Genomic DNA, 13450 nt, shown 5'->3' on the forward strand with positions numbered 1-13450 from the left:
TCCTTGTTGGCTGTATGGGGATCAGGGGAGACAGCGCTGGATCCCTGGGGCTTAGGATAATAGGGGAAGCCTCATTAGGATCCAGAAGCTTCCCCCTCCCACGGTAAGTACCCCCACGGGCTGTTGCTTTTGTAACAGATTCCCTTTAAGCTTTCAACAAGTAAGAAAACACTTACTTGTCTTTATTTTTTAAACACGTTTTAATATTTTTTTTTTCATTCTTAAAGTGAACCTCCGGACTAAAAATCTACTCAGCAGAACTGAAAAGGCTTGGTGTTTCTTTTACAGTTTCACAGCATGAAAACTTTGTTTTTCTTACCAAAGCATCATTTTAGCTGCATTTTTAGGTAAGCTCCACCCATCAAAGAGACCTGCCTGGGCGGTTTTTCCCTGATGCTGTGCAAAGCATGATGGGATTTCCTATGTTGTTATTCACGTTGCCTAGTAACTGGGAGGGGTGATCAGCACACAGGACAGTTGGAACTGTGTCTCATGCTCCCTGTCACTGTCACCTCCTTTCAACCAAAAAGATGGCTGCCCTTATGAAATCAAACATTTGCCTGTTCTTTTAAAACAGGGTGGGTAAGAGATTATTTTAGCTATCTATTTTAATTAACATAACTAATGTAACTTAATAACAGTATGCTTGTTTAGGCTGAAGTGTTAAAGATTTTTTGTAGATAAGATAAAAAATGATCTCCTGGGAGAAAACTCACGAAAAAAGTTAATTGAATAGAGGCCAATGGGTGGTAAATATTTTCCATTTGAATTTTGTATCACTAATACACACCTGAGAATGGCAGGCAGAGAAGACGTCACTATTGATAATGCTGCATTGCTTCTGTGCCCAGGCTTTCCGATACGGATTGGAGGTGCATGTGTCTGTAGCTGGACTGGCGTCTGGACATGATTGATAAATCTTCCAGCTATTGCCAAATTCAGCAACATTTTCAACGACAGACTGACTCCTTGTTGTAAAGTCATTTTTTTCTTTTCCATCATAATTACCACACAATCCACAGACTTTACCCTGAAAATGAAGGGATTGTCAGCACCAAAGTAATCATAATATACCATCAAGAACGTATGAAAGCAAGCTCCTCCCTACTAATACAAATTTAACGTTCTATCATTTTATTCTCCGGTGTTTAATTTATTTGATTGGTCAATTTTTAAGCCTAATACATTTTTATAGATTTAACAGACATCTGTGGAATCTTATTGACCATTCTTACATCTAAATTAGATAATTCCACAATAGATTCATTGATTAATTAAATAATTAATTACTAGCCAAAAAATATTGATATGCCACTGCTGGAATTTTAGTTTTACCTCAAAATCTTTGCTGAGCTTGATGAAGATGCTGGTCTTCCTGTCCCACATCAAGATAAGTCCATTGTCAACCTCAATAACAAGGTAAATTCCCATGTACCTCAACTTGTAAGGGGCAACTCCTCGAATATCTTTACGCACTTCTTTAATATGTTCTTCCATCAGAATAATTTCATAGCTCTTTAGAAAGATAAAGGTGTCAGACAAAAATAACACAACATATAATATCGTCACAACTGATTGAGTATATGAATTTTACCCCAAGGAAGACTTTAATAGTCTTAGAACAAGTAGCTCCAGTATTGCCACATGGAATGTTCTCAGTGATTATTGCAAAGGTGCTGTTGTTTCCAGCCTGGCCACAATGATCCTAAAGGACAGCAGGTAAATAAAACATCAGAGAAGCAACCAATAATTTTAGCATATAAACCTAACCTATCAGCTAAAATATTAAATCACATGCCTAATATTATGTGGGTGCTAGGTTCTTAACACATGGTACATGTACCCCATAGGTTACAGGTAGTCCCCGGTTAACGAATGAGATAGGGACTGTAGGTTCGTTCTTAACCTGAATTTGTTCTTAAGTCAGAACACTGTGCCATCTCTGTCCCCTGTACCCCCTCTGTAGAGATGGCTTGAACCTCTGATTTTAGGTTTGCGAACCTCGAACGCGAACTTCCGCAAAAGTTTGGTTCGCGCAAATTTTTGCGAAAAGCGATAGACTTCAAAGGGGAGGCAAACTTTGAAAACTAGAAACATTTATGCTGGCCACAAAAGTGATGGAAAAGATGTTTCAAGGGGTCTAACACCTGGAGGGGGGCATGGCCGAGTGGGATACACGCCAAAAGTTCCGGGAAAAATCAGGATTTGACGCAGAGCAGCGTTTTAAGTGCAGAAATCACATTGCATTCCAAATTGGAGGCCTAAAGTGCTTTAAAACATCTTGCACGTGTATACATCAGGTAGTGTAATTAGTGTACTGCTTCACACTGACAGACCAAACTCACTGTGTAACGCACCGCAAGCAGCTGTTTGTGTAGTGACGGCCGTGCTGGACTGGTGCGCACCATGGCCAGAGTGCAGGCGATAGCACTTTTCAAGCCCATATGGTCACCGGGCTGAAGTAGCTCAATGACAGAACAACAGTGACTATTCAGCTGATCAAATATGGTCTGTCCACAATAAAAGCAGCAACCTTATTATCTTGGGTGTGCCCCCCCCCCCAAGACACTCATATAGCCAGCGGTCATTGCTTCATTGTGATACGCAAGGTACACCGCGGCAAGGTAACGATCACGAAGGGGAATTGACACATGTACATGCCTTTTGTTTTGTTGTTGCAGCTGCAGTGCAGCCAGAAAAATTAGGCAGGCATGTACACGCATGTACACGAAGGCAGTCAAGCGGCCTGCAGGCAGAGATGCTGTGTGGGGAGCGACTTAGTCTTGGGGCAGACAGTCACACGGCGTGCAGGCAGAGATGCTGTGTGTGGGGACTGACTTAGTCTTCGAGTGGGCAGTAGCCCTCCGGGATCCATGCCTCATTTATTTTGACAAAGGTGAGGTACTGAACATTTTTGTGACCTAGGTGTCAGAAAACGAGGAAGCACAGCCGCTCGCACTCAGTCTGAGGCGGCTGTCCCCGTGCAGGGCATGACGGAGTGCGGAAAAACCGCCGCGTTGGATGCGGCGGTTAGCGCGCATTGCCCCATTGCGCAGGCACCGTGGAGCGGTGCTGGTGTGGCTGGGACACATAGTCCCTCTGTGTTTAGAGTGACACGCGCGCGCGCACTCAGGCAGGGATTTTATGACAGGCAGAGGTGAGTCAGCTGACCAGCCTGGTCAGCTGACTCTGGCTCCACTCCTGATTGGTCCAGCACTTAGGGAGATGCTGGAGAGATGCATGTGTATATATACTACTAGCTGCTCAGTTGCTGGTTGTCTGGCGTTGCGAACACATACGTGGGAGCACTCAGACCTGTAGTCAGATCCTTAATTGTGCCGGGACCAGCTGGAGCTGTAATCCTACACTTAGCTAGATTCTGTTGATAGCTTAAAGTACTAGTTTGATTGTGTTTATCTGTTATGACCCTCTTGCCTGCCTGACTATCCTCCTGAACTCTGATCTTGTACCTTGCCATTCTGATACTCTGTTGCCGAACCCCGGCTCTTCCTTGACTCTGCTTCTGCCTCCTGATCTTGTACCTCGATATTTCTGATACCCTGTTGCCGAACCCTGCCTGTACCCAGACTCCGCCTCTGCTTTCTGAATCTGTACTCTATCTGTCCGTGTGTTACGACCTGGCTTGTCCGACCTCGAGAACCGACCTTACTATTGGAGGCGGTTTCCCGTCCTGTTAGTGACACTTCCCCCTGAGTGTCACTTTCAGACTACCTTCCTCTTTCAGCCTGACTCCTCCCGCCTTGGGGAGTTCAGGTCTTCGGAAGGAAGCCGTGCAGTACTCCGCACTGCACTAGGCCCAGTCCTCTATGTGTTACGGTCACACCAAACACTACACTCTACTCAGATGAACAGAGGTTAGCTGGTATATCGGATTATCGGTGATACTGCAGATCACTTATTATCTGGTATACATCTGTATTCCCAGTGATACTGCAGATCACCGGTAATCAGATCCTCTCTGTGCTTCACCGTTCGTTACACTAGGTGACTTCTCTTATCAGTGACAATGCCTCCAGCTGCGCTGAAGGTGCTTTCTGACAGGACACTTGAGGCAGGGCAAGACAGAAGTTGGATGGCAAATTGTGACAGCTCTGGCCACAGGTCAAGCCTGCACACCCAGTAGTCCAGGGGTTCATCGCTGCTCATCATGTCTACATCCAGACTTAAGGCTATGTAGTCGGCTACCTGCCGGTTGAGGCGTTAGTGGAGGGTGGATCTGGAAGGGCTAAGGCGAGGAGTTGGACTAAAGAATGTCTGCATGTCCGACATCACCATGAGATCGCTGGAGCATCCTGTCCTTGCCTTTGTGGACATGAGAGAAGGATTACTGGCAGTGGTACCTTTATTCTGTTGTGCTGTGACATCACCCTTAAACGCACTGTAAAGCATAGTTGCCAGCTTGTTCTGCAAGTGCTGCATCCTTTCTGCCTTCAGGTGAGTTGGTAATATCACCGCCATTTTGTGCTTATACCGAGGGTCTAGTAGGGTGGCCACCCAGTACAGGTCATTCCGCTTGAGTTTTTTTTTTTATACGGGGGTCCCTCAACAGGCTGTACAGCATGAAAGCCATCTACACAAATTTGGATGCAGACGTACTATCCATCTCCTCTTGCTCTTCCTCAGTGAGGTCAGGTATGTTCTCCTCCTCCCCCCAGCCACAAATAATACCACGGGAACGTTAAGCAGCACAAGTCCCCTGTGATGCCTGCTGTTGTTGTTCTTATGCCTCCTCCTCAAAAAAAAAACACCGTCCTCATCATCTGACTCCTCTTTCCCACACTACTCTTCCTCCTCCTCCTCCCTTTATGCTGCTGCAGGTGTTGAGGAAATATCTGGTTCTGCTGATAATTGATCCCACAACTCTTCCTCCTGTTCCTGTAACTGTTCCTGTTCACGCTCCTCCACAGCTTGATCCACCACTCTACGCATGGCACGCTCCAGGAAGAAAGCATATGGGATCAAGTCGCTGATGGCACCTTCACTGCGACTCACCATGTTTGTCACCTTATCAAACGGCCACATGCGCCTGCAGGCATTTCGCATGAGTGTCCAGTACTTTGGCCAGAACATCCCCATCTCCCTAGAGCATGTCCTTTCACTGTAGCTGTAGAGATAATGGTTGACAGCTTTTTCCTGTTGTAGCAGGCGGTTCAACATCAGGAGCGTTGAATTCCAGTGAGTTGGGCTATCGCAAATCAAGCGCCTCACTGGCAAGTTGTTTCCCCGCTGAATATCGGCCAAGCGTGCCATGGCCTTGTAAGACTGCCTGAAATGCCCACACACCTCCCTAGACTGCTTCGGGATGTCCTGTAAGCCTTGGTACTTACACACAAATCTCTGAATTATTAGATTCAGCACATGTTCCATGCAGGGTACATGTGTCAACTTTCTTAAATTCAAAGCCGAAATGAGATTGCTGCCATTGTCACACACCATGTTGCTGATCTCCAGTTGTTGCGGGGTCAGCCACTGATCCACCTGTTTGCTAAGAGCAGCCAGGAGAGCTGCTCCAGTGGGACTCTCCGCTTTGAGGCAAGACATGTCTAAAATGGAGTGACACCATCATACCTGGCATGCAGCATAGGCCCTGGGGAGCTGGGGCTGTGTAGCTGGAGAGGAGATCACAGCACCAGTAGAGTTGTACTGCCACTCAGCCAAGAAGGAGGAGGAGGTCACGGAACAGCCGTGAGAAACGCAGGCGAATTAAAAGGATCTGCACAGTCCAATTTCTGATCGCTCTCTGGCTAAATTTGTGCAGCCATTGCAGTAATCAGAAACCGACATCCCTGGTTTTTCTTTTTTTAAATAAAGACAGTCCTTTCCCTCCTTCCACCAAAAGGCACAAGCCTGCTGCAGAGTGTCCCTGGCTTCAAGCTGTGCTGATGGCCCATCCATCAGGTATCGTTGATAAGCACGATGGCAGAAGCAATTTAGTTGCGGAAAAGTCAGACATTCTGGCTCCCTCCCAGCAGGGGAGCTGACACGTAGCTTGATGCAACAAGCTTGAAAGAACAGTCACCTAGGAATGACCTGCTGTAAATCCCAGAGGTATATCATATTCCATAAACTGCTATATATGTAATATTTTCTGTGTTGCCAGGCTGGCAGACCCTCCAAACTAACAGAGCATGATGGGCCCTGGCTGGCGCTGGTTCTGAGGAAATTTCAGAACATTCTGAGGTAAACACTGCCAGTTAGGCAGTTCGAAAGTGCCCTGATGATACCACAGGGGTCCCACCCCTCATGTTTGGTATCAGGCTGCTGGGTAAATCGAGACAGACCTGAAAATGTTAGTAAATCTGCCCTGACCTGTACGGTTCTGTGAGATAAAGCCCATATAGGGTTAGATATGATTTCTGGTCCCCAGGACAAAGGGGGGACTTATCTCATATTCTAAGGGGGTGTGTGGCTCCCGCCCTCACTCCCTCCTACTGGATCAGGGGCATAAGAATGGCAGAGGAGACAAACTCAGTGTCCTCCACCCTGAAACATCATCCTGATTTCATCTGTGCCAGCTTGAGGATATGCTGGCATCCACCTGGTCTGAACTCTGAACTTTGATTGAAACCAAGAACTTTACAAGTTTTCCCACAAAAGGACATCTTTCCAGGAACTAAGTATTTTTTTCTTCCCTTTATTTTCATACTGTGTTATCTCATGTGTCAATAATTGTAGATTTTAATAATTTTCTTTATATATTACTTATTTATATTGCTTTCAATAATTCAACGCTATCGTCATTTGTTGTTCCAGCTACCCTATTATTCAGCATACACAGAAACTGAATTGAGGTCTCTGAAGAGACGCTACTATTGGATTGTTGTTATCTAGACAGGATACAGCGTGTTTTAGCTGTTTTTATTTGCAGGTCGAGAAATAGTCAGTTAGTGAGTTCCTCTGTCTCAGAAAACAGAGGTGGTGGTGGCAGTTATACTATGAAATAGTGTGTAAGTTTTATTTCCGTAACCCGACAGGCTCCCTTCTGGTCGGGCTGCTGCCCAAATTTCTGTCGGTTTCTGCGCAAAGATCGCGACCAAAGCTTGCATGGTCTGTGTGCTGAAACCAATTGGAAGTCAATTTGCGGTCTGACCACTAGGGCTCCTGTGACAGAGGACGACGACAGCAAAGAGGATGGAGCAGGAGGAGAAGGAGAGGAGGTGGCAGGAGGCCTGCCTGCAAGCCGTGGAGGTGTGACAACAACTAGGTCCGCTGCACAGCCACATACTCCCTGCCTACCAGCGGTCACCAGGTTGACCCAATGGGCTGTGTAAGTAATTTACCTGCCCTGGCCGTGCTTGGCAGACCAGGCATCCGTGGTCAGATGGACCCTTGACTCAACGCTGTGTGCCAGAGATGACACCACTTGCCTTTCAACTTCACGGTACAGTTTGGGTATCGCCTTTTTAGAGAAATAATTGGGGCCTGGTATCTTCCACTGCGGTGTCACAATGGCCACAAATTTTCAGAAGGCCTCAGAGTCCACCAGCTGGTATGGTAACAGCTGGTGAGCTAACAGTTCCGCCAAGAGGAGAAGGTGGGTGGCTTTGCTTTTGTATGCTGCTTTTCCTCAGGTGGTCTTCCCATTGCAGTTTGTGCCTTTTCTCCATGTGCCTTCGTAAGGCAGTTGTCCCTATGCTGGTGTTGGCCTTTCCACAGCTCAATTTTTAGTGGCAGAGAGAACAGATGGCATTGCTCTCATCTGAGGCAGACACACACAAAATGGCACTATGGTGGCATCAGCAGCTGACGTTGAAGGGCATGTTGGCTGGCTGTACATAGGTGGCAATACATAGTGCCGGACACTGCCACCAGCTGTTTTTGACAATGAGCTCGCCCTGCTTCTTCCAGGAACTCGTCTCCTCCTACTCCTCTCTGACCCCCCCTCTAAACTGTTCCCCTGTTCATCTCCTTTATTGGGAACCCACGTGACATCCATATCATCATAATCATCATCATCATAATAATCCTCCCCAGCTTCGCTTGTATCAGACACCTCCAAAACTGCACCAACAGCAGGTACTTCAACATTCTCCTCCTCACACCTTACGTCCATAGTGTCGCCTAACTCAGACATATGAGGTGGTGTAACTTGCTAAGCGCCTCCATCTTGTTGTAACAATAATGGCTGTGAATCAGTGAATTCCCCACCAAATATCTCCTGCGAAGTGTCAAATGTAGCGGATGTGGTGCTTGGAGTAGTGCTGGTGGCTGCGGAAGATGAGGTGTTCTGTGTTAAATAGTCAACCACGTCCTGACAATCTTGGGAGTTGATGGGACGTGCCTTCTTCTGAGCACTGTACTTTGGTTCAAGGCCGCACAAAATCACATCAGCATGACCTCGAACAGACCTGCCAGGTGGCCTGCCTCTGGGTCTGCCTCTGGCTCTGCCTCTGCCTGTTGTTTTGTCCATATTAGAGGGGGGGTGAAGTGAAAGGTATGCACTGACTTGACTAATACAATGTGCAGTCACACTGGTGCAGTGAAAGGTATGCAGTGACTGTTATTACAATACAATGTGCAGCTGTCACATAGGTGCAGTTAACAGGTATGCATGGACTGGTATATAAAACAGTGTGTGCTCACACAGGTGCAGTGAACGGGTATGCACGGACTGGTATTACAAATGTGCAGCTGTCACACACACGCAGGTACCCTGAACAGGTATGCAGTGACTAGTATTATAAATGTGCAGCTGTCACACACACATGTAGTGTGAACAGGTATGCAGTGACTGGTATATAATATAACACTGCATGCGGTCACGTAGGTGCACTGAACAGGTATGCAGTGACTGGTATCAATACAATGTGCAGCTGTCACACAGGTGCAATGACTGGTATATAACACAGGTGCAATGACTGGTATATAACACTTTGTGCTTCTGTCATGCAGGTGCAGTAAACATGAACAGGTATGCAGTGATTGGTATTACAAATGTGCAGCTGTTGCACACACAGGTGCCATGAACAGGTGCAGTGACTGGTATATAATATAACACTGCGTGCAGTCACGTAGGTGCACTGAACAAGTATGCAGTGACTGGTATCAAAATGTGCAGCTGTCACACACACAGGTACCGTGAACAGGTGCAGTGACTGGTATATAACACTGCGCGCTTCTGTCACGCAGGTGCAGTAAATATGAACAGGTATGCATTGATTGGTATTACAAATGTGCGTCTGTCACACACACACAGGAACCGTGAACAGGTGCAGTGACTGGTATATAACACTGAGTGCTTCATGTGTACTGCACCTGTGTGACAGAACAGGTATGCAGTGATTGGTATTACAAATGTGCAGCTGTCACACACACAGGTACCGTGAACAGGTGCAGTATATAACACTGCATGCTTCTGTCACGCAGGTGCAGTAAATATGAAGCTGCCTGTCACACATGTGCAGTGAAAAGGTAGGCACTGAATGTGCTGGGCCTGGCAGTGGCACAGTAGGAATTAGCAAGGGCCAGCTGTGACTGACTGACAGGGCTGTATATGTAAGTGTCAGTGGGACACACACAAAAAAAAATAGATTACAAGAACAACATTAGCTCTCAAAAGAGCTGTAGAGGAGTGCTTTTTAGCAATAAGTATCAGCAAGAGCAAGCTAACAAGCCTAACAAGAGCCTAACTGAGCTGGCCCTATTTCTCTGCAGTAACTCTTCCTTCTCTAATTACTGCAGCCACACGAGTGAGGGAAATGGCCGACGCTGCCTGCCTTTAAAGGGGGGGGGGGCTCCAGGAGGGAGTGTAGCCTTATTGGCTACCATGTGTCTGCTGACTGTGATGTAGAGGGTCAAAGTTGAGCCTAATGATGTAGTATAGGGGACGGGTCGAACTCGCATATCGTTCGCAGTTCACCACGAACGCGAACCACCGAAATTTGCGCGAATCGCTTTGCGGTCAAACCGTTCGAGTCATCTCTACTCCTCTGTGCCCCCCTGTGCCTCCAGTGTCCCTCTCTGTGTCAATGCTGCCCTTTGTACCTGCTTATATAAGTTTAAAAACCATTTTTTCTTTGAATTTTTTAAAATCGATTTTCTCAAAATCTACAAGTCCAATTTGAAAAAAAAAATTTTTTGACTTGTTCCCATGGAAACACAGAATCCATGCCGTTTGTATCGCGGGTTATTCGTAAGTCAGGCGTTTGTAAGTCGGAGACTACCTGGTAAATCAGTAGGGCCCAGGGGGTACTTCAACTTGTTGTAGTCAATAGATTACAGTTAATTTTAGAATTAAAAGGACAGAAAACATATAAACAAACTCATGTAAGTATCCGTAGTTAAATAGAAGCAATCAATGTCTGATAAGGATTTATGCACAATTATGGTGTACACCCAAAAATATACAGTATATATGTGTCAAGGTGTACTTGAGATGATGTTGCCTAATAGAGTAGAGTAGAGATAGTTGCCAGTAGAATATCAGTAAAATTGATATTCTATGACTAATTCCGATAGTAAACCCCCCTTCCTCAGTGGTGCCTAACCTTAACCCTCCCCTGGTGGTGCCTAACCTTAACCCCTTAGGATTCCCCCAACTCTAAAGAGTCCTTGCCTCCAAACACAGCCTGCTTTCATAGGCAGCAATGTTACAAGCCACAATTGGTGGCTATTAATGTCCATTTGAGTGATAAAATATTGGGAGCCGGGGCTACCCATTATGCAAATTGCAGTTATAAATAGCGGGCACTTTGTTTTCAGCACCCTTTTTACCTATTTTTGGATACGCTCTGACCTAGTCATCTAGCCATTACAATGTGGCCTTTGTCAAAGTCATTCAAAGTCATTCAGAACTTTGTACTTGCTCCTTTTTCTTGCTTCTAGCATGACTGTGCACATCAAGGCCAGATTTCTACTTTTACCACCTATAGGCCAACATTCTAGTGGATCTCCATCCATGTATGCACCCCCCTCCTATTCCTTGTTCAGCCCTCTTTTCCATGTCTAACATTCAAGTATAGTAGCCCCTGTTAGTTATATACAGATCTCTTGGGCAGCAGGCAGTAGCTCCTTATTTCCATATGTTTCTCCTTATTTGCAATCTCCACTTCCTATTTGCAACCTCTTCCTTCATAAGCGGCAATCCCTCTTCAATGCCCAGCCGCTCCTTGTCCAGTTGCCACCCAAGACCTGGGCCTTTGTGGCCTTTGCAGAATACCAGCCCTGGTTCACATGCTACTTAATGTATCCCGGCTTCATGACAGGTGCATTTGTAGTATGATAATCAATGTTTTTCATTTCACCTAGCATACTAGTTTTATGTTGTGGTTGGTTGATGTAAGCAAGCATCAGATATCTTAGGTAGAACAGGAGTAGAATTGTGAATTAAAAAATGTGTACTCAAGTGTTCAGAGTGCTGCATTTTCAGTACATTGTGCTCAACATTGAGGCACCCTTGAATGAATTTAAAACATGTGGTCAACAGTCAATAATCCTACATACTTTGAAAGACATGGTCATCATTTTTATGTATTAAGTTGCCTAATAAATTGCCCTTTAAAGTTTATCTGAAGTGACAAGTAGTATGATGAGATGAACATATACCAACACTGTTAGAGGCTGCTGTACTCCCTTTTTCTTTTTCACCACTGAAAGAGTTACAATCTCTGAGCAGTCACATAAAGTATGATTGCCACACAACTCTACTGGATAATGAATTAGAGGCCAAACAAATCTTATGTGTGACTTTGCGAACATTCCTCGTAGAACTGAATAGATAAGATGTTTAGTTAGTCATTTTGACCATTTATGTGATTAAAATAAAAATGAACAGCCAGCATCAGCAGATTTTCAATCAAACCCCCCCCCCCCCCTTATTTTTCATTTACTTTGTACTCCTTGTTCACTTTAAAGTGAACCTGAGGTGAAAATAAACAGATAAGAAACAATTGTATGTATAACTAAAAATTGATTTTTTTATTTTTTTTAGATATCCCATGGATTTATTTTGTATTTAAACATTTACAAAGTAGATTGAATATTTTGCTGTCTCTGCTCAGTGACAGCCTATTAAGTGTCCCTGAGTTGAAATCTGCCATGAAAATGTTAATAGCTGTAATCTGCTTATCAGTGAGGTTCACTATATTCCCGACAAGGCAGAAGCTGTCACTTCCATGCCCAAAAATTAACTTTCAGGCAGCAACATAAAAGTACAACAACAACAGCCTGGTTATTAGTATGTTTTGCCCTGTACATATACATGTTTATCTCATCATGTCACATGCTGCCTCGGGTGCACTTTTAATGATAAGCATGAATGATATTAATCTCTTGGAGATCATTGTACCTGAGCAAGTGTATATTCACAGCTTCCACTAAAACTGTAGCGTTTGCCATCAAAGGTAATATAATGTCCATCGCCATACACTGCACAGGTTTCCAGGCATGGATTTTCAGTGCAATCCCAGGTTGTGTTCCTGCAGGTACTGTGACATAAATAGCAATGTAATTAATACATTATCTTTGACCATTTTTAATATTACTTTTGTTATTTTTTATGTTTTCTTTATTTTACTTTCTAGCAATTAAAACTCATACCATTTGTTGCATTTCACTTGAATCTGTTCCCCTGCTTTGTAAGAAGCATCATTATAAGTACATGGACAGTCTGATTGATTAATGCAACCCCCATTTCCATCTAAGACCAGGCCATCAGGACACATGCATCCAGAGATACATCCACCACTGTACTGTAAGATAGAAGATCAAAAAAAGATCAAATGCATTTCAAACGTTATCAAGAAGGTCTGAGAGTAACTTTGCACTACATTTTACAGAGCAGGTCTTTAAAACTCACACAAGCCATATGCAAGGTCTGACAGCTTTTCTGACACTTTGAACCTGCAGTTCTTTCAGCGGCATGAGAACAGTCAAAGTAAACCATGGGAGCAATGCAAGCTGAGGAGACAAAGTGATTACAGTATATGGTACTAAAGACCAAAAAATAAATGTAAAAAAGCAAAATGATATCACTTCAACATTGAAGGAGAAGAAGAAAGGGAGCTTGTCAGACCTGCATGGAACATTTTCAGCTGTAAATAAACAGCACAGGAAAGGTAGGTGTGTGTGTGAGGGGGAGGGGAGGGGGGGGGGGGGAGATTGGAGGCACAGGTGGAAGGGCAAGTTTGGACAAAGGGGGACACTGGTGGCACAGGAGAGCACATTGTTCTGACTTACATACAAATTCAACTCAAAGGACAACTAAAGGTTTATATGCAGTACTGTCTGAATCACACCAGACACAATCATGCAGCTAATCTTGTCAGATTTGCCAAAAATTTCAGAAACGCCTGATCTGCTGCATGCTTGTTCAGGGTCTAATGCTGGGCTCGATTTTGAGACATTTAGATGACTCGATTGATCATTTCCGACATGTCCGATCTCCCGCCCGATCGATTCCGCGCTCGATTGTGCATAGGAAACAATGGGA

The 13450-nt window shown here is 44.8% G+C and overlaps 1 protein-coding gene across 1 annotated transcript in view; it reads right to left on the reverse strand.

Moving 5' to 3' along the window:
• The window catches only part of LOC137537873 (mucin-2-like), a 198946-nt gene that overhangs the window by 134770 nt on the left and 50726 nt on the right, over positions 1 to 13450 (reverse strand). Inside the window, exons 18-23 of the mRNA XM_068259820.1 lie at positions 12818 to 12918; positions 12559 to 12710; positions 12308 to 12446; positions 1595 to 1705; positions 1336 to 1515; positions 791 to 1030 (exon numbers count right to left, since the gene is read on the reverse strand). Of these exons, the coding sequence (XP_068115921.1) occupies positions 791 to 1030; positions 1336 to 1515; positions 1595 to 1705; positions 12308 to 12446; positions 12559 to 12710; positions 12818 to 12918 (923 nt within the window). The remainder of the gene's footprint in view (positions 1 to 790; positions 1031 to 1335; positions 1516 to 1594; positions 1706 to 12307; positions 12447 to 12558; positions 12711 to 12817; positions 12919 to 13450) is intronic.

Source organism: Hyperolius riggenbachi, chromosome 11, assembly GCF_040937935.1.
Source record: "Hyperolius riggenbachi isolate aHypRig1 chromosome 11, aHypRig1.pri, whole genome shotgun sequence".
In the NCBI taxonomy this organism is placed as follows: domain Eukaryota; kingdom Metazoa; phylum Chordata; class Amphibia; order Anura; family Hyperoliidae; genus Hyperolius; species Hyperolius riggenbachi.